The sequence below is a fragment of the Bos javanicus genome, chromosome 11 (assembly GCF_032452875.1).
Source record: "Bos javanicus breed banteng chromosome 11, ARS-OSU_banteng_1.0, whole genome shotgun sequence".
NCBI lineage: Eukaryota > Metazoa > Chordata > Mammalia > Artiodactyla > Bovidae > Bos > Bos javanicus.
This window is the reverse complement of record NC_083878.1, coordinates 21,248,432-21,270,296: the sequence shown is the minus strand read 5'-3', so window position 1 is coordinate 21,270,296 and position 21,865 is coordinate 21,248,432. Positions and strand designations below refer to the sequence as shown.

The 21,865-nt window shown below is 41.0% G+C and overlaps 2 protein-coding genes across 7 annotated transcripts in view; one reads left to right on the top strand and one right to left on the bottom strand.

Annotated features, from left to right (window-relative positions):
* DHX57 (DExH-box helicase 57) overlaps nucleotides 1-1,019 on the top strand; it is a 59,992-nt gene extending 58,973 nt beyond the window's left edge. For all 3 annotated transcript variants that reach the window (XM_061432119.1, XM_061432117.1, XM_061432118.1), the window contains exon 24: nucleotides 379-1,019. In XM_061432119.1, coding sequence (XP_061288103.1) covers nucleotides 379-522 — 144 coding nt within the window. In that variant the 3' untranslated portion in view covers nucleotides 523-1,019. The remainder of the gene's footprint in view (nucleotides 1-378) is intronic.
* A 12,485-nt stretch (nucleotides 1,020-13,504) lies between these two features.
* The window catches only part of GEMIN6 (gem nuclear organelle associated protein 6), a 40,790-nt gene continuing 32,429 nt past the window's right edge, over nucleotides 13,505-21,865 (bottom strand). For 2 of the 4 annotated variants that reach the window (XM_061432134.1, XM_061432135.1), the window contains exons 2-3: nucleotides 16,916-17,059; nucleotides 13,505-14,489 (exon numbers count right to left, since the gene is read on the bottom strand). In XM_061432134.1, coding sequence (XP_061288118.1) covers nucleotides 14,114-14,489; nucleotides 16,916-17,040 — 501 coding nt within the window. In that variant the 5' untranslated portion in view covers nucleotides 17,041-17,059 and the 3' untranslated portion in view covers nucleotides 13,505-14,113. Of the gene's footprint in view, nucleotides 14,490-16,915; nucleotides 17,060-17,273; nucleotides 17,784-21,865 lie in introns of all 4 variants that reach the window. The other 2 variants (XM_061432132.1, XM_061432133.1) reach the window with 2 other exon arrangements.

Below are 21,865 nucleotides of genomic sequence, written 5' to 3'. Positions count from 1 at the left end.
AACCAAAGCATAAAAATTCCAAAGTTAGATTGTTTGGTTTAATGTCCGCCATTTTTAATTCTCAATTTTCCTGCTTCTCCTCTCAGAGCTAATTGTAAAAGTTGGCCAAGCTTTAAAATGCAGAACATTGCATAAAAGCTGTTTCTGGATTTAATCTTGGTCCCCAGTGTACACTTCAGAGCTGTATGTTCCTATAATTGCATCAAGAAACTTTAGAAGCACTTTTAGGGGGAAGAAAAAAAAAAGTGTTTCATTCTCCCCCCATGGAATTAATAGCAGAGACCTAGAACAATGGTCATCACAACTGGAGAATTTCCTTTAACCACCTTTTCTCCCCTGGTGGTCCAAGCACTGCTTACATCGCAACTTTCATTTTAGGTGGCAGAATTAGTAAAGGAACTTCGTTGTGAACTTGACCAGCTCCTCCAGGATAAGATAAAAAACCCAAGCATAGATCTGTGCACCTGTCCTCGAGGGTCACGGATCATCAGCATGATTGTGAAACTTGTCACCACACAGTGAAGACTGTCGCGGAGAGTGCTCACTCCTCCCCTGCTTGCTCAGCTGGGAACCAATAGCGGCACTTCGACACCCAACACCCAGCTGCGGTGTGGGGGCCGCTGGGGAAGGAGCCCGGGCAGGCTCTGCTGAGTCAGCTGCAGCCACACAGGCCTTTAGGGACGTTTTCCAGACTGAGTGTTGCTAACCAAGCAGTGGGCACTCCTGCCTGGCACAGTTTGGAGTGTCAGTGTGAGACAGCTTAAAAACCAACCTGCCTGTTTTTTTTCCTCTCTGACTGCCCTGGAATGAATGAAATTCATCTGATAACACAAAAGTGAACGTTTAATACAGTGGTTTTAATCTCTGTTTTTCTCCTGCTTTTTATTAGAGTGAGATGAGGGGCATGAGGAGAAATACCAGTTGTTTTTTTCTGTCATAAAAGCTCAACTGAGAGAAATCAGAACAGAAGGGAAAAAATCATGTGAGCAAGAAAAATGAAAACTTCATTTTCAGCCATAGGTCATTATGTAAACTTCATTTGTGAGGGGTTTATTTTTACTCATTAAAATTCAGCTTAAAAAAAGTTGAGTTCTTATTTGTTATTAAAATGTGAGCTGGTTTTATCAGTAACACTCTTATTCTTAAAAGCAGAACAACCTGGGTGTTTTCATTCTCTTTTGGGTTTTCCATTTGTGAGTCTGACTCCGTCTTTTGAACTCGCCCGGATCTGAGGGCCACATTTCACATTACCTGAAGGGGAGTTTTAATGGTCTTCTCAGAACATAGTTGGCGTGGTTCAGGTTCATGGAGAAAGTTGCCATGCTAGTGTCAGATTTAGAGCCATAAAAATACCTTCTATGAGAGTGCTTATTTTCAGTCACCACTTAGGTTAATATGGCACTCACATTTTTAAAAAAAAATATGAATACATTTACCTTGGCTAGATAGTTTTCAGTGTCCAAGAAGAATTCCAGAAAAATGAGTGGAAGACGTACTCTTGTATGTATAGCCCTCAGGTAGAGAGTTACTACAGGTTTCCCACTACAGACAGAATTCACACTAACTCAACAAAAGCACCTCAGTGAAGGATGTTCACCTTTCAAGCTATTATTTTAAGTTTCCAGGAAACCTCCTAGACTGTCCAAATGGTCACATATATCCGCGGTCCCCGACCTTTTTGGCATTAGAGACTAGTTTGATGGAAGACAGTTTTTCCATGGACTTGAGTAGGGGAGAATGGTTTGGGGATGATTCAAGCGTATCAGCCCCACCTTAGATCATCAGGCATTAAATCCCGAAGGTTAGGGGCCCCTGGCATATATGATATCACTTATGTATAATCTAAAAAAAAATAGGTGATTCAGACAAACTTACTTACAAAACAGATTCACAGGCATAGAAAACTTATGGTTATCAAAGGGTATGGCAGGGTGGGAGGTAGAGAGATGGGAAAGAAATTAAAAGTTTGGGATTAACATGTAAATACTACTATGTATAAAATAGGTTAACAAGGAACTGCTGTATGGCACAGGGAACTATATTCAATATCTTGTAAGAAAAAGAATGAAAAAGCATATTCAATATATGTGTAACTGAAGCACTTTGCTGTACCTTTGAAATATTTTAAATTAAGTATATCAATTAAAAAAAAAAAACATAAATCCTATCAATCTCTACATGTGCCAGACTGAAAAAGTTTGGAAAGCCTTGACTGAAGGCATTATAAGAAAATCCTCACCCCAAACTAAATTTCTTAAGCTTATCATTGTAATTTTGAAATAAATGAAATTGGATTCTTTATTTGTGATTCAAGTCAGAAAGCAGTAGTATTTCAAGGTGAAACTGGATTTCCAAGCACCAGTAAGATGGTCAGCTTTTAACGTTAATTTTATGGAGAAGTCTGTAAATGATTTCCCAAATACTCATTTTACAGGAATCTAGTTAGGGAACAATATTAAATGAAGTTCTCGCTACAGAATTAGCCCACACTGCTGTTTTGTCCAATATGTAACTGGGAAGTTCTCAGGAAATGAAAATAGCTCAACACTTAGGGAGGTGGTCAGGTTGATAAAACATTAGCTTTGTCTTCTTCCTTCTGGAGTTCCATACCTAAATGTTACAACTCAAACTCCCTGAGAAGTAATGAACTTTAGTCTTTATCCTCCCCATTCTGTTATCTGAGCAGTTTACTATATCAAAGCATGCAGACTGTGGATCTGTAGGCATGAAAATTTTTTCTATTTCTAGGCAATGGTGTGAATGTGTCCCTGAGAGGTTGTCATAAAATAATGCCTATGAAAGTGAGATAGGCTGGGGTCTGGGGCTCTTTGCTGCAGTGCTTGTACCTGGGCAAACGTCTCCTGGAGCAACAAAGTAACAAAAAAATATATATGTAAGGGACTAAAAACTGCCTAAATGGGCAGTGGGGCAACTTATGAACAAGATGCAAAAAGAGCAAAAACCCAAACAGCACTGCCAAGGGTGTGGGCAGACCACCTTCGCCATCCCTCTGGCCTAACCCCTGCATCCACCCCTGCCCTCGCCCTGTTTAAGGAACCAGTGCTCCCCTCCTCAGGGAGTGACCAAGGGAGCCCACTTGTTTCTGTTACCGCCTGCTGCAGTAGGAGCCCTGCAAAGCCTCGCCCAAGTCTGGCCTTTTGTCAACTTCTACTGATTAAGGAGGCCAAGAACCCTAGTCAGGAACAAAAGTACTTTGTAAAATTAAAATACAGCAAATGTAAGCAAATTGGGACTGAGGGGTGGTTTTCAGATGCAGCCCAGGCTGGCTCTCAGGGGACAGCACTCTGTTGTGGTCTCAGTTGCTGGACTGAGAGCTGGTGAGCTTGGGCTTCACACTCTGAGGGTGTCTTGTGGGTGTCACTCACTTGCTACATAAATAATGGATTCCTGGGGGTTCCCAGGGACAGGAGAGTATGGTCACACAGCCATATTATGCCTGAACAAGCCTAGGCAGAGGCTGCCTCTTTCCTCCTAAATCATGCTAGAAATAAGCATAATTCCTAGGGTTTATTTTCCCCCAAATGCAGGGAGAAATCTGCTTAATATGTACAAAGTGAGCTATATTGTTTTCAGAAATTAGAGCTTGATTGTGAATCTGTGTCAGTCAATATTTGAGTTCCATGGTACAGAGTGCCTTAAACAACGAGTACAATTCTTTATCACTGCAGTAGGTTCAGATCCTTCTAGAGTGATAGGCTTCTTCCATGTCTAAAACTGCAGTGACAGTGAACAGTTAACCACCGTGGGTCATTAACATGGAGAAGCTTTTTCTTGCCATTTCTAAGTTACCACGCAAAAGGTATATCCAAGACTGGTCTTAAATATGACTTGCAGCCAATCACTGATCCTTAAGGTGCTTTAAAATCTGTTTTCATAATTTGTTGCATCAAAGAGCAGAAAAAGAGTTCTTTTGGGGAACTGAAGCTGTGTGTGTGAATCATTAGGAAAGAGTACAATCAATGTTTCATAAATACACAGGACAGCAGCCCAAATTTGAACTTTTTCCCACAATTTGGCCTCTTTGCCCCATCCATGCCCGACTTGAGCCACTCAGCTCTACTCCCAAATCAGTTCTAACCAGCTGCCTGGTAAACAAGCCAGAAAACAGCACCCCAGTGAGATAGCTGGGAAGAGGATGCCTTGGAATCAATGGACTGGGTTTTTTCAACTCTTATTTCAGTGTTTTAAGGAAAGAAACAAATGGCAGCAAAAGCCAGCATAAAAGAGGGGTTTGTTTGGAAAAGCAAACACTCAGGGGTGGCTTTGGAAATTCAGCCCAATCCCATAACTACCAAACAATGAGAAGCGGTATTTAGGATGATGACCCTGACATGTTACAAATACAATATTGCTTAAAATGGTCAAGTATATAATAATTAACATTTCAACAGAAGCATTTCAAAACAGTGAAGTTTTTAAAAATTATTCCTTATGTATAGAAAATGAAGTTCCTGCTGCCTCCGTCCAACCTAGCTGTTACCAAAAATGATCTGAAGGAGTTAATTTTCCTTTTATGTTCAATGATTTTAATCAAGAAACTATCCTTGCCTGGTTTTTCTACAACAATTAAAAGACAAGCTAACTTAACCAAAAAGACTCATTTACTTCATGAGTAAATGAGTAAATTACTCATTTAATTCATTTACTTCTGCTTTTAATAAGTTTTGTCTCATTCCATTCTTGGGTTTCAAATGTGTAGTTTGAAAGGTTAACAGGGAAAAAAAAAAAGAAAGGTTAACAGATACTTTTGTTGTAAGACTTTATTTGTCCAGAGAGATTGATTAATTATAACAAATATATGTACAAAAACGAAAGAAGTTTCCTCATGGAAGAAAATGTAGTTTTTATTTTAAAATCTCTGGTTCTCAACTTAGGGCAGTTTTGCTCCCCAGGGGACACCTGGCAATATTTGGAGATGTCACATATGAAGGGGGAAGAGTATCCCTGGCAACTAGTGGTTAGAAGCTAAGGATGCTGCTAAATATCTTACATGCACAGGACACCTGAACAAAAAAAAAAAATCACCCATTCAAATTGCCAGTGCCAAGGTAAAGAAAACCATTCTAAACAACATGAGATAGGTAACTGCTTATAAAGTCTATTAGTTATTAGTCAGATGTAAAGTATGCCCATACTACTACTACTAAGTCGCTTCAGTCGTGTCCGACTCTGTGCGACCCCATGGACTGCAACCTACCAGGCTTCTCCGTCCATGGGATTCTCCAGGCAAGAACACTGGAGTGGGTTGCCATTTCCTTCTCCAAAAGTATGCCCATAGTCATCTTTAAAAATATAAGTATACTTGGACTAACCGAAAGCAAAATCTCTGCCAAATCAACTCTAATAAACATGCACTGTGTGACTAGGAGCTTAAGAGTATATCATTTTATTAAAAACACACAGTACTTGAGAAATTGAGGTAAATGTATGTAAGAATGGCAAAGTCATGCACATATAGGTAGGGATACTTTTCCTTTAAAAAGATGTTCTACCGTAAAAAAATTTTTAAGTCATTTATTTTGAAAATGTGAAAAGTCAAGACATGCTTTTTGAAAATGTTATAGTTAATATAATTATATGTGATACTAACACTGCTAACACTCTCCACTGCAAAATTAAGTTTTCGTACTTAGGTCCATATTAAGGTGTTTAAAACATGAACACATGTACCCTTATCTTTCTATTATTTGAACAGAGTCCAATCTAGTAGACTTTGGCCAATACAGTAAAACACAAATTGGGTTAATAAAAGGGGGGATGGGAGTATACAGCACTACAGGTCTATAATTGTAAAATGTTTAAGTCTAACATGAAGCCTAACCAGAACTATAATTTCTATGTTCAGTAATCCACCTCCCATAGTTTGAGCCAGAAAAAAAAAAAATCAGTTTTGTTTTAGGACTTGATTATTAGTAAGATGACCAGACTGAATGTCAAAAATGTGTTGTGTACTTTAAAAGACAGATGTACAGTCAGAGGCCATGCTACACCATGGGCACCAAGGGACTACCCATGTGAGGGAACTAATCCACTAATTACAGACCCAGCATAAAACAACTTGTAATTAGACATTTCTCTTAATGCCACTCTTCTGTCTCTGAAATTCACCTGTGCTCTTTCCCATTTAAACTTCAGCTGTCCCCATTATTTCTAGCCCATAAATCTTTATACCATCTTTTTCTACAGTAAGCATGGCTAAGACTGGATTAATCGAAGCATGCAATCTGATTAGTTAACAAGAAGGCCGATTGTCCATTTTATAACTAACATGTGCTACATGGCTAATTTGAAACCCATACTGGGGTTACAGAAATTCCTCTCACATTTATACTCATAATTTCAATATAACCATTTTATTTTAATCAGGTACTATAGAATGTAAAATGGTGCAGCCATGTTGGAAAATAGTGTGACAGTTTCCTAAAATGTTAGTTGTCACGTAACCTAGCAACTCCACTCCTAGGTATTTCACCCAAGAAATACGAAAATATATGCCCAAAGACTTGCCCCAAATGTTCACAGCAACATTATTCATAATTGCCCCAAACTGGAAACAATCCAAATGTCCATTAAGCAAAATGTAAGTATATTCACAATGGAATATTATTCAGTAATAAAAAGAAGCCACTGATATATGCTACAACATGGAGATCAAATTCAGGATTTAGGGGAATATTTTAATAAGTTGTGGTTCATCAACACAATAGATATAGTCTTAAATATTATACAAGTGAGTAAAGTTATTTTTAAAAAATGTTTTATTTGGCTACTTCAGGTCTTAGTTTTGGAATGCAGGATCTAGTTCTCTAACCAGAGTAAATTTAAATGGAGCCAGTCGGACACAGACTATACATTGTATGATTCCATTTAAAGGAAATATACCCCCCAAAATCAAATCTATAGATACAGAAAGTAGTGACTGCCTGGGGTGGAGAGTGCGAATGGGAATCTACTGCAAGTGAGACAGAGGGTCTTGTGGCGACAATGGAAATTTTTTAAAAAATTAGATTGTGATGATGGCTGCACAACTAAATTTACCAAAATAAAAGAATCACTGAATTATGCCTTGAGGTGGATGAATTTTATGTTAATATCTCAATGAAGCTTTTAGAAATATATATGAAGATGCCTTTGATTACAAAGGAGAAGAAGTGATTTTACAGTGGAAAAATATGACAGCACCACCTTAACCAAGTGATCATGGTTAACGTCACAAACATGGGCCAGATCAGCACAGGATGCCTCCTGATGCACTGAGAAGAATACACTATCATCTCCAGGGTCTTCCTTTCCCAAAAATGCACACCGATATGGATCACTGGGAAACAGAGAAACCCAAATTGAGGGATATTGCACAAAATAACTGGCCAATATTGAAAAATGTCGATGTCATGAAAATCAAAGAAAGATTGAAGAATTACTCCAGAGTAAAGGAAACTAAAGGGACATGATCCAAATACAAGTCATTTTTTGATATAGTGAACATTGAGCAATAGGCAAAATCTAGATAATGTCTGTATTAAATTATACTACTGTATGAATATTAGTTTTGATAACTGTACCATGGTTAAGAAAATGTTCTCACATTTCCATTGTATCCACAGTTTATTCTCAAACAGTTCAGGAAGAAACATGAACACACATGCACAGAAAATGCAAATGTGGCAAGATGTTAACATTTGCTGGATAAAGGATACAGGACAGTTCTTTGTCCTGTTCTCGCGTATTTTCTGTAACTCTAAAATTATGTCCAAATAAGTTAAAGCGATGCATGTACAATTAACAGTTGCTTATTAACATATTAATATATAGCCATGTGAATAAAAATAAACACAAAGAAACAGTTATAATAAGATGAGAATATGGGGGGAAATAACTTTCTGAAAATAAAGATTAAAAAAAAAAATTAAGATATGATTCAAAGAGTACCCATACTGGAAACACATGGAGAAATGTCAATAAACACAAAGCAACTGTAAAACACCATCTTCTGTTCAGTCATAAAAATTAAGTAAAATACTAATACTCTAAGGGTGTAATGAAATTTGTATACACATTATTGTTGTTGATGTCAAGTAACACAAACTATTTAAAGAGTATTGTACTTTCATTTCTAAGCACTAGTTTTGGAGGGGTTTTTTTAGCATTTGGTTGCACCCGGTCTTGGTTATGGCACATGGGATCTAGTTCCCTAACCAGGGATCGAACCTGTGCCCCTGCACTGGAAGCACAGACCAACAGAGAAGCACTGGACCACCAGGAGGTTCCTTCTAAGCACTAGCTTTTGATAACAGCAGTAAAGACATATGAAGACATTCTTTGCACCATAAACTATGATAGCAAAAAGAACGTCAAAAGAAAGTGTTTAATAAGTTTTAGTCCATCAACACAGTACAATGTTGTCCTTAAATCATGAAAACTACAAAAACAACTATATACATTGTATGCAAAAGTAAAAAAGCATGTCTGATAACGATATAATTTTTAATAAAGAAATCCTTTAATGACTGAAAAATGAAAACCAGTGGTGTAATAATGAAGGCAGGAAAAGCTGGAGGTGATAGATGTGTTTATGGCATAGACTGTGGTGATGGTTTCATGGGTGTATGCTTCTCTTCAACTCATCAGGCTGTATACACTATGTAGTTTTTTGTATGTTACTCCTTCGTCAAAGTAGTTTTTTTTTTTTTAAACCAATTGTATTTGGCAGTGGATGCAATTGCTAAGCTGCTAAGTCGCATCAGTCGTGTCCGACTCTGTGTGACCCCATAGACGGCAGCCCACCAGGCTCCCCCGTCCCTGGGATTCTCCAGGCAAGAACACTGGAGTGGGTTGCTATTTCCTTCTCCAGTGCATGAAAGTGAAAAGTGAAAAGTGAAGTTGCTCAGTCGAGTCCGACTCCTAGCGACCCCATGGACTGCAGCCTACCAGGCTCCTCTGTCCATGGGAGTTTCCAGGCAAGAGTACTGGAGTGGGGTGCCATTGCTGCTAAGTCACTTCTGTCGTGTCCGACTCTGTGCGACTCCATAGACGGCAGCCCACCTAAGTATGTGTAATTATAGTCCTTCACTGCTCTGATTTCTCCCCAAATTTATAGTAATCCTTAGCTTTGACTCTAGCATTCTAGAAGCTACTCCAAGAGGCATCATAAAAATTCTAGTTCTCAAAACAATTGTGAATGTTTCAAATTTCATTAATTTTATTGAAAACAATTCATGGGAGGTGTATTTCAGCTATAACATTTAGGAGGAGAGATTTAGGAAATCAAGTGCACAGTGGATAGCAAGATACAGGGCAGAGGTTGGAAAGTTTGCTCCAAGACTGAAAGATACTCAAAGTCCTGAAAACCTTTTGTTCTGAAAAATATTCTTGACACCAGTTGTGTTCAAAGACTGCCCTGGAGCTGGCTTTGGGGAGGATCTCCCCCTGGGAATCTGGAACCAGGAGAGGGATGAAAAACAGGCAGGTTAAACCCTCAGGGGGAATTTGAACTGAGGAACTGGCTGGCCCAACTCCCTAAGCAGAGAGGTTTCCGTGGCAGGGCCAAATCACATATCCTCAGGTTTGGCTCACAAGGCAAATTTTCAAACAAATCAGAGGACTCAGCTGCCAAGAAAGTCTGTCCCCAGCTCATTAGTCTGACAGCAGGTAAGTCTGCCAACACCAGTGCACCTGTCCCTGGGCCAAGGTTCACTCCTGACCAACTGTGGATAATTTCCTATATGTCTTTTTTCAAGACCTCCCTCATTTTGTCAGAATCTTTTCCATTTAATTTGTTCTTATTCCCCTTCCCCTATCCAAAGACATCTGAGGGTTTGAAGGGGAAAGGCTATGTGATAAATTTCACTTTTAGGATTCTGGAACTCTACAGTTGTGAGGGAAGGCCTTTCTGTTCCCCCAGGCTTCTAAACTGCTTTTGCAAGGGTAATCTGATGGAACTCTACAGTTGTGAGGGAAGGCCTTTCTGTTCCCCCAGGCTTCTAAACTGCTTTTGCAAGGGTAATCTGATCTGGGACAGGTAGCTACCATTATCTGGGAGTTTGTTACAAATGCAAGCTCCTGGACCCCTACTAGGTCAGACTGGACTGCTGGGCCCTACTCCCAACTGTGTTAGCAAGCCCTCCAGCTGATTCTGATGCTTGCAAAAGTACAAAAAGCACTTGGATACATCCTGTTAATATTAGACAACCATGCAGGAAAGGAATTTAGCTATGTTATCAAAGTGCTTCCAAAGACCCCCTAAAACCCAAGTATTTTAAAGCATTTCTTCCAAAAGGCACAAGATTCCTTTTGTATGGATGGGACATAAACCCTCCTTGACCCCTGGTGGACCATGCTAGTTCAAGGCTCTCCTAGGGCAAGCTTTTCTGTAAACAGCCATATTTTTCTGAAGATACAATCCATATCATTTCTGTCAATACTCAACTCTGCCACTGTGGTTCAACAACAGCCACAGACAATACACAAAGCAGTGGGTATGGCTGCGTTCCAATAAAACTTTAATAAACAGAGGCAGCAGGCTGGATTCTGCTAAGGGCCTGAAGTGTGCTAACCCATCCTCGGGTTCTAACCTGATGCGGGAACCCTGGGGTCACTGTAGACATTCCCCTGAAAAGTCCCAGTTGGGCTGTATCTACAGGCGTGCAAGCCTTGCAGTTGCCGAGTCAGTCCAAAGAAGGAGTCTGGAAACGGCGACACAGCTATCACTGGTTTAATAGATGGGGGAGTTTACACACCTGAAGAAAAGTCCTGGAGGAACAACCCACCACATGTGGCAGACAGACAAGGTGGCGAGCAGGACACAGTGATAGCGGCGGTCTTGGCTGGGGGCGGGGGGGCAAGACCACCTTTTAAAAGGTGGTTGGAGACTACCTTTTACAGGGGGAATTGACCTCACGTTGGCTCAGTTACCAGGGAAACCAGCAACTGAGACCCATCCCTTACAGCCCCTCAGGTTAACAACCATCATCAGGGCAAATGTTTCCCATTAATAAACTAGCAGGTGGAGCCATTCTGGCCCAAGGATTAGAACACTCACTGGCTGGGGCAAGGGCGAGCACATTTGTTCCAACACAGTGTAGGCGCAGCAGGGACTCATCAAGCAGATGTACAGACAGCAAAGAGCAGCCGTCTTGAGTGACCTGACCATACACTCCACAACCCTTACCCCCTTAAGTCTGCCTCTCTTATGTGATATTCCTGGGGTCAGGTATGTAGTGGAGGTGCACCTCCACCCAATAAAACAAGTGCAATACAGACAACAGCAGCTGAAGAGTATCAAAAGTGTAAGACGTGGGTAAATTTGGAGCCAGGCACTTACTGGGTCCATTTTTCACGGAAGTCCCAGGGAGGACATCTTGCTGTAGACCCAGCAAAGAGGTCACTGATACCTCCCAATCTGTGAGCAGCTCCCTCTGCTCAGACAGGTGAAACGCCAAGATGTTTAACAGGCACGATACAGGGGAGATCATGACCATTAGCCAAATCTACCCTCATCCTGCTCAGCTACCCTCAGTCCCCACAGACTGTGCCAAATACAGGCAAGGTGGCAGAAGATTGTAAGGTTAATATAATAAATGGTGCCTTCCTCCAGTAAATGCCTGCCTTCCTCTCAGGTGGGGCAGGTGTAAGACAGGTGAAATCTGTCCCGTTCTAATCCTATTCCCCACAGGGGACTTACCCAAACCACCGGGGACTTACCTGCCAATTCCAGAGCCATTTCTTTTATAATACGTTCCCGAAGGCAGAAATTGTGGCAAGGGCAAAAGTGAGTTATTGTCCTGACCAGTAGTAGACAATGGTTCCTTTGGGGGTAAACAGTTGAACTCAGATGGTGTTGACTAGTTGCCTGTGGGTTAACACGCCATAAGCACTGGGACAACTGTTCTGGGATGTTCAGTTATAGTTCCTAGGCTGGAGTTAGCCTCCTGGGCCCACAAGTACAGAAATTTCCTATCTTGGTTATTGAAGCAATCCACTCATCCTTTCAACTAACCTGGCAGCAGGGGGGTCATAGGGTGGGTAGAAATGCCAGTGTGTCATCTTCACTGGCCCATATCTGAACTTTATGGCCAATGAAGTGGATTTCTTGGCCACTATTATGTCCACGGCGGTGCTGTATGTCATGCACGGCTCTTCTAGATCCTAAATAGTGGTTTTTGCATTACTCGACAACTTGAGTAGGCATTTTATAATGTCTCTCATCTGTTATACTACTTTGTAGACTACATATAGCTGCTCTTCCAGCACACTGCATCACTGCTCTGTCCCTTTCCATAGCTGGGAACAGAAGCTCAAGGGGACTCCGATTATTTTGCCATTGCACAGACCTGTACCAAACTCTTCCAGGTAACTGGCCATGTCCAATTCCAATTCATGTCCTAAGTTAATATCCCTGCTGCTGCTGCTGCTGCTAAGTCGCTTCAGTAGTGTCCGACTCTGTGCGACCTCACAGACAGCAGTCCACCAGGCTCTGCCATCCCTGGGATTCTCCAGGCAAGAACACTGGAGTGGGTTGCCATTTCCTTCTCCAATGCATGAAAGTGAAAAGTGAAAGTGAAGTAGCTCAGTCGTGTCCGACTTTGAGACATGGACTGCAGTCTACCAGACTCCTCCTCCATCCATGAGATTTTTCAGGCAAGAGTGCTGGAGTGGGTTGCCATTGCCTTCTCCGTAAGTTAATATCCCTAAAGCCTGTAATTGCTTAGAGGTGGTGGGTCAGGGGTATGCTGTCCTTTGTAGGTAGTTCAGATCCCTTGTGTTGTGTCTATGTTCACCAGCCATCCCCCTGCAGTCAGTCAGATGAGCCACAGGCATGGGGCTGCTCTATAAACTGCTAAGAGACTGAGTTTAACAGGATATCATCAATGCAATAAAAGACAGAAACCATCTTTCATGGCTAGTCAACTGCCACAGGGCTCCACACACTAGTGGATGGCCACCCTGAGATTCCTCCCAACCCCCCACAACTTTTCATTCCCCGTCCTTACATCTCAGTGGTCACAGGAGTACCCTTAGCCTCCTGGCTACTTTGTGAATTGTTGGGCTACAAGCCTTGTGGATGCCCAGCCTTGGGACCAGAAAGAGCCCAGAGACAGCAACAAAGACATTAAAAGCTTATTGGACACAGGGATCTTACATGCCCGAAGCAAGGTCCTAGAGCAACACCTCCACTGTGTGTGGTGGATAGCAGGCATAACCTGGCGGCAGCCCTCACTCACCCGGCAGGGAGGAGGCTCCTATTTATTCAAGATTTAATGTCAGGTTGCCTCATCAGTTACCAGGGAAACCAGCAGCTAGACCGGTCCCTTACAGCCCCTCAGCAGCCAGAATACTTGTCACACTTACCTTTTCCCTCAGATATATTAGTCAGTGTTCATTTTTAAGGCTTTGAGAGTTATAAGGCTTATGTGTTAAGATTTTACCAAAACTTTCAAGTTTCAACCAAAAAGGAATACATTCTGATTCAAAAGCTATTTCATCATTACACTAAAAAAAATTTTTTTAATAGACATTTAAAAAAAAGAGACATCTAGGGACTTCCCTAGTGGCCCAGTGGTTAAGATTCCACACTTCCAATGCAGGGGGTGAGAGTTCAATCCCCGGTCGGGGAACTAAGATCCCACACGTCATGCAACCACCAAAAAAAAAACAAAACAAAACTCTATGCCTGTGGTGATAGTTGCACAACACGGTAAATACATCAAAAGTCACTGAACTGTGCAAGGAAAGCTAGTGAATTGTATGGTATGTTAACTATAACTCAATTAAAAAAAAAAAAAAGACACATCTAGTTAGAATAAGCAGTGTTAACAAGACTGTGATTTTACCTTAGCATTTTATATCGAATCTAACATGTTGCATCTTTTTCCAAATACATTTCTTGCCTAATAGAAATGGAGGTGTATTCCCATCAAAAGAAGAGATTCTTGTAATTCTGTTGTCCCCAAGTTAATTTTGTTTGAGATGTCATCCTTGCCCAGTTCACTTATTAGTACCAATAATCCCCATCTTTGATTTTACCTAAAACAACAAAGAACTTTCAAAAATATGAACTCTTATTTCAATCAGTACATCCATAGTTCTTAGCCTCTCATTGGGAAGCTTCAAGATGTCCTTGAATAAGATCCTGAACACGGGACAAAATAATCTCATTAGAACTGTTGCAATTTTCTGGACCATATGGTGGGTCTATAGTCAAGACCCCAGCCACACAGAGAGTCTTTCGTGAATCTCTCTGTTCGGTGATGGGGATGTGATTCTTCTCCAGCCATTTCTTCAGGCTGTTCTTCCTCTTTTCCAGATCCTCAGGGCTGTATGCTTTGCAGTCTCCAGACATGAACAAATGCATCAGCTTCTCTTGCACGCTATGGTCCCCTTCACTCACAATTTCAACAGTCTGTACAGCATGTCCCATAATTCCAGTCACAGACATGCTGCCATCTTCAAGGAAGTTCACGAGGACAATACTTTGGAGGAAAAATAAGTTCAGACCACAGTTGCAAAAGAAAAACCTAAAGGCCCATAAAACTAAGGAAGCAATGAAATGAGCGCATCAACCCCAACAGGTCACTAGAACAATAGGGAATGTTCTCTCCACTTTAAATTAATACTCTCACCACCAAATATTTTCACTTGTTTAATATGAATTCTCTGAAGGTCCTAAACATCTAAACCTTTTGTCCAGCTAATCATTGTGGGATGTAGTTAAAGCATTACTTTAAAAGTTATGAATGTTTTAATATGTATTAGGAAAGAAGAGAGTACAGATTTAACTTTTAGAGTTAGGAAACAAATGAATAACTCCCCTTCAGAGCAGACCAAAGAAATAACACAGCACAAAATTAATGAAACAGAAAACAGAAGAGTCAAGTCAGTAACAGGATCATCAAAGCCAAAAGCTGGTTCTTTGAAAAGGGTATATAAATTTCACAAAACTCAGGCAAGATTAATAAAAAGAGAAAGAAGGCACACATAAATAGTATTAGGAATAAGGCAGCAAAAAATAATAGTATAAAATATTAAAAACATTTAAACCAGTAATTTTGACACTTAGAAAACTTCCTAGAAAATATGAATTTCTACTACTGACTCAAAAGAAAGAGAGAGAATGTAAATAGTCCTATAACCTTAAAAAAAAAAAAAAAAACCTGAAATAACCAGTTTAAAATCATCCCATGGCGGGGGTGAGGGGCGGGGGGGTGTGGGGCTGGCAGGGGTTGAGAGGGGGAAAGGCCCAATTTTACCACAAAATTCTATAAAATTGTCAAGAATCAAACATTTCCAATCCAACCAATCCAATTCTCCTAAGGACTGTAAAAGGGATATTATGCCATAACTCATTTAATGAGGTTAATATAACCCTGATACCAAAAGCAGAGGACAGGATTAAAAAATAAAATTATAAGCTAATCTCACTTATGAATATAAATGCAAAAATCCTAACTAAAATACAATATATATGATATGATATGATGCAATGTGACATGATAGAATTTCATTTCTGTGGTACTGTCCCCCAAAACCTATAATCCCAGTCTATGAGAAAACATCATACAAACCCAAATTGAGAGATATTCTGTTAAATACCTCACCAAAACTCTTCAAAAGTGTCAGGGTCATGAAAAACAAGTAAATTAAAAAAGGACTGAGAAACTGCCACATATCAGAGGAGACTAAGGAGACACGGTGATTAAATGTAATGTGGGACCTTGGACTGAATTCTAAAACAGAAAATCCTTGGCTTGGAATCCATAAAAAGGCCATCAGTGGAAAAACTGATAAAATCCAAATGATTGTAGTTTACTTAGTGAAAACTTTTAGTTCTGACAAATGTTTGATGGTTGTGAAAACTGCTAATATTAGGGGAAGTTAGATACACAGGTACTCTCTGTACTTTCCTTGCAATTTTTCTGTAAATCTAAAATCATCCCAAAATAAAGTGTGAGTGTATCACTACCTTTAAAGTAGCCTTGCAAAAAATAATTCTGATCCTAATCACACCTCTAGATATGAATACCAGTTTATAAGAAATACAAACGGTAAAAGAAAATGTTAAACTACACCATGATAATGCAATGAGCTAAATTCACAGTGTGTTCAATTTGAAGACAAATGACTCCCATTTCTTCAACAAAATATAACATGGAAAACCAAAGAGAAAGTACAGTCACAGATTAAGATTCTTAAAGAGACATATCAACAAGTTGATAGGCCAACATTAAAGAGATACTTTGGAAACAATCAGGAAAACCTGAACTCAAACTAGGAATTAGCTAATATTAAAGTTACTATTTTGTTAGGTGGTTATAATGGTATGTGGTTACATTTATTAAAGAGTCCTAATCTGCTAAGAGATATATTTAAGGATTTATGAACAAACTTTAGTCAGTAATAGGCTTTAAAATATTTGGAAGGCGGAATAAGATTAGTGTTTATTATATTACTCTCTTCACAATTGTGTATATGTGAAATTCTCCAACAAAATGTAATTAAAAGGAGTGTCTCATTTCTACAAACTTGGCTGGTCTGACAGAAATCTACAGTTTGACAGTATTTAGGTTCAAAGGAAATTAAGTACTTATATGAGAATAATCAGTCTTTCATTTATTTATCTGCTTTCTTAGTATGGATATGGCTTCCTTGGTGGCTCAGACGGTAAAGCGTCTGCCTGCAATGCAGGAGACCTGGGTTCCATTCCTGGGTCGGGAAGATCCCCTGGAGAAGGAAATGGCAACCCACTCCAGTACTCTTGCCTGGAGAAGTCCATGCACTGAGGAGCCTGGTAGGCTACAGAGAGTCAGACATGACTGAGTGACTTCACTTTTCTTTGGTATGGATATAACATATAGGCAGTGCAGGGGGGTGATTTCAGGGAAGCAGGACTCGTACTCACTTGGCAGAGACTGGGTCTGTGGTTAAAACCCATCCTTTATACTCCTTGTCACTGGCTGTTACGCTGACCGCTTTGTAAGTGTAATCTTGCCATTCTAAGGGGCCTTTCTTCATCCATTCATTCATGGCTGCCAGCTGGCTAGATCTAAAACAACCACCAGTTAGGATTAATATATATGTTCCCCCCAATGAAATGTCTCACCCCTAATTTCCATTCTAGAGGTAGAGAACACCAGCGATTTGCATCATCTTCCATACCAGAAAAAGTTAAATTTTACTATTCAGTCTGAAAGCCACGGGACCACGAGCTGCTGCGGGGACGCGTCTGGAGTAATTTATCTGGCACGCTTGTATCTCACCTTCCCAATCTCAATTCCAGACCGCCTTGACGTTGGCTTCGACCTCCGCAGATGCTCAAACCCACTCAGCTCTCCTTCCAACAAACGAGCTCACTCCACACCACTATTAACAAAAACTGAAAAAAGAAATCTCCTCTGATATCCACCCAGTCCCTCTAAGTTTTCGCTGGATACCGCCAGGGAGAGGGCCCCGGATCTGTGACAATTTCATCTAAAAACTTGTTCAGAGATGCGTAAACGAAGCGACAGCAGCCGAGACCCACAGCCGCATGATACTAAGGACTGTACTCAAACCAGGTAATAATTAACGTGTAATCCTGACAAATGAGAAAAATACCAGTTAAAACTCCTAGCAGCGCCCGATTCTCTTCAACCACGCTGGGAGGAAGAAATCGCTAAGGCTAAAACCGCCCGAGCCCAGCGTGCTTTGCTCCATGTCGTCACTTCCTTCCCCCAGAATTCTCTGTTTTGTAGTCCGTGGCCTTGTCACACCTCTGAGAGTCCGGAGACCTGGGATGATAAAAGTAGGGTGCAGGGTGTGGGCAGGGGATAAGATTTTTTTTCTGTAATAATAATAAGCTTCTTTGTTCGCGAGGGTCCCCCCATTCACTGCCATTACTGATGGACATTTTAAAATAAAAATTTTAAGAAGAAAGACTTGTACCACTTCCTCCTCTGGAGTAGAAATGGAATTCCAATTTTGCCATAAATCAATCTTTCATGTAAATCCTAAAACTCTAGAACTGTGAGGTGACATTGCCTTGGGGAAGAGATATAGAACCAATGTATTTCCTGTTTGCCCTGTGGTAAGGCAGTTAAGATGCCTACTCTTGAGATGTGTCTTTGCTACAGTCCTGATGCCAAAGCCTTTGACTGTGTGGATCACAATAAACTATGGAAAATTCTTCGAGAGATGGGAATACCAAACCACCTGACCTGCTTCTTGAGAAACCTGTATACAGGTCAGGAAGCAACAGTTAGAACTGGACATGAAACAACAGACTGGTTCTAAATAGGAAAATGAGTACGTCAAGGCTGTATATTGTCACCCTGCTTATTTAACTTATATGCAGAGTACATCATGAGAAACACTAGGCTGGAGGAAGCACAAGTTGGAATCAAGATTGCTGGGAGAAATATCAGTAACCTCAGATATGCAGATGACACCACCCTTATGGCAGAAAGTGAGGAACTTAAGAGCCTATTGATGAAAGTGAAAGAGGAGAGTGGAAAAAGTTGGCTTAAAGCTCAACATTTAGAAAACTAAGATCGTGGCATCTAGTCCCATCACTTCATGGGGAAACAGTGGAAACAGTGGCTGACTTTATTTTTCTGGGCTCCAAAATAACTGCAGATGGTGACTGCAGCCATGAAATTAAAATGCTTGCTCCTTGGAAGGAAAGGTATGACCAACCTAGAAAGAAAGAAGAAAGAAAGACTGTCAAGGAGATCCAACCAGTCCATCCTAAAGGAGATCAGTCCTGGGTGTTCATTGGAGGGACTGATGTTGAAGCTGAAACTTAGAGCTTCCCCGGTGGCTCAGATGGTAAAGCGTCTGCCTGCAATATGGGAGACCCGGGTTTGATCCCTGGGTTGGGAAGATCTCCTGGAGAAGGAAATTGCAACCCACTCCAATATTCCTGCCTGGAGAATCCCAGGGACGGAGGAACCTGGAAGGCTACAGTCCATGGGGTCGCAAAGAGTCGGACATGACTGAGCAACCTCACTTCACTTCACCTGATGTGAAGAGCTGACTCATTGGAAAAGACCCTGATGCTGGGAAAGACTGAGGGCAGGAGAAGGGGACGACAGAGGATGAGATGGTTGGATGCCATCACCGACACAATGGACATGGGTTTGGGTGGACTCCGGGAGTTGCTGATGGACCGGGAGGCCCTGGCGTGCTGCAGTTCATGGGGTTGCAAAGAGTTGGACATGACTGACCGATTGAACTGAACTGAGGAGGGTACAGAAGCTGGAAAGAAAAGCCTAGGATAGGGCTGAATTAACGCCCACATAGAAAAGTACAAGGGACTTGCTTCCATCACAAATCTGTGGTCATGTACTTAGTTGACTTCTGGACTGGTCCAGAATTTTTCCAGACTATGATCCTGAAAAATGGTGCAAGGTGGTAAATTTGAGTTCCTGCAAATCTGCAAATGTAGATTTAAAAAAACTGAGTTAGAGGACTGTCAAACAATACAGGAAACACCAACAGTTAACCAGTTTTTCCCTCACAACTTGGGATTTGGGTTCCATATAATCCTTGAAGTGTATTGTTTCTAATATTATCATTTCAAATAGTCCTTACCCAAACCTTCACTCAGGCTTCCCTGGTGGCTCAGAGGGTAAGCGTCTGCCTGCAATGCAGGAGACCTGGGTTCGATCCCTGGGTCAGGAAGATCCCCTGGAGAAGGAAGTGGAAACCCACTCCAGTACTCTTGCCTGGAAAATCCCATGGACAGAGAACCCTGGAAGACTATAGTCCATGGGATTGCAAAGAGTTGGACACACTGAGCGACTTCACTTCACTTCAAACCTTCACTCACTGAATGACTGGCTTATGATATTAAGGTGGCTTTTGTAGATAATATTTTGCCATCTAATCTACAAAATCTAATCTAACCTCTAAGTCCTCTATAAATCTACAAAGAACTAATACAAATAGTAATTATTGTTATTGTGCTGCTGCTGCTGCTAAGTCACTTCAGTCGTGTCCGACTCTGTGTGACCCCAGAGACGGCAGCCCACCAGGCTCCCCCATCCCTGGGATTCTCCAGGCAAGAACACTGGAGTGGGTTGCCATTTCCTTCTCCAATGCATGAAAGTGAAAAGGGAAAGTGAAGTCGCTCAGTCGTGTCTGACTCTTAGTGACCCCATGGACTGCAGCCCGCCAGGCTCCTCCATCCCTGGGATTTTCCAGGCAAGAGTACTGGAGTGGGGTGCCATTGCCTTCTCCGATTGTTATTGTAATGTGAAGGAAAATATTTGAATTCCTAAAAACTCAGCCCCAAAGAGATATTTGTGACAATGGGTCATGTGCATTTTAAGCCTAGTGTCTATATTGCAGAATGAAAGACTTTGGCCTCTATCTTCTATACATAAAATTCTACAGGTAGTTGCTAGCCTCAAGCTTACCCCTCAAGTTAGCCCCTTTAAAGCCATGAGTGAAAAATAAAATAAAATAAAGCCATGAGTGAGACAGGGCCACTTCCCTCCCTTCTCTCCCCTCTCCCTTTAGTCTTCTAACTAAAGGCTCATTACCAGATTTGCTGATACAAATCACTGACTTCTAGCAAACTGAACCAAGCCCATTACCTAAACAAGTTCTCAGACAGGCCCTCTCCTGTATCTTGTCCTCAGTGAGTTCAGAGGGTGTGGCTTTTCCTTTCCCTGGTCAACTCTTATCCTTGTTCCCCCTGGAGCTTCTCATCTCCAGTTGATATCCTTTCTCTCACATTCTCTGCTCCTTTGGCTGTGCCATGTGGCACATGGGATCTTACTTCCTTGGCCAGGGATTAAACCCATGCCCTCTGCACTGGAAACATGGCAGTCTTAACCACTGGACCACCAGGGAGGTCCCTAAATTTTGTCTTTTAATTTGAAAGCCTTCAGATAGGTTTTCTCTCTTCTTTACAACTAGTTTCCACCACTTTTACTATTTTACACACTTGACTGATTCATGTGTTTAACATTTCCTGCCTAATTCCTATAGGAAATTTGAGTTTTTGACTCTGGAATAGTCCCTACTGATAAATGAATAAATTAGCAGAGTAAATTATACCTTAATCTCTTGCGAGTTTGGTGAGAATCAGTCTCAATGTGTCTAGTCAACTGTTGGGCCAGTTAAAGGCCAGAAACAGGACTGTGAGTAGCAATGTCAAGGAAATGCCAGTTGCAGGATTTCTAGTTGGATCTCCATACAGACTTCTCCAGGTGATTTCAAGAGCTCATTGTCACCTTGCCCCCTTTTCAACTGTGCCCTCTGATACCATTTTATAGCTTGTTGTTACTCATATTTATATTTTGGCAGTTACTGTAGGTTGGTTCATTTAACAATCCTTTCCCACAACCTCCTAATGAGGCTTGAAAGCTAAAAATCTTCAGCTTCCCTTGACAGTAAAAGTGACCACAGGAATACTTCTGGCCAGTGAGACATACACAGAAGTACCTAAGAAAGCTGTCCCTTCCAAAACAAAACAGAAAATTCTCCTAAGGAGGCGAAAACCTCTTTGATCCTTTGATCATTTCTCCTCCAGCCCGCCTGGATGTGCGGTAGCCACTTTGCACTGAGGAAATATACATAAGAGCTACATGCCACACAGAAAGATAAAAGAAAGAAAAAGATCCACAGCAGACCTGAACTACCTATTTTATTTGGGACAAATAAACTCCTTTCTGTTTAAACAACTATTTCAAGTGTTTCCACCCCAACAAAATCCTTTTCTAATTTATCTCCCTAATAAAATCCTCAAGAGAGAGAGCCTGTTTTGTCTTTATAGTCTCAGAACTTTGTTCAATGCCTGCATATAACAGGCATTCAGCATAGATTTGTTCAGCCAATTAATAAATTTGCTGTTCTTTGGGAAAAT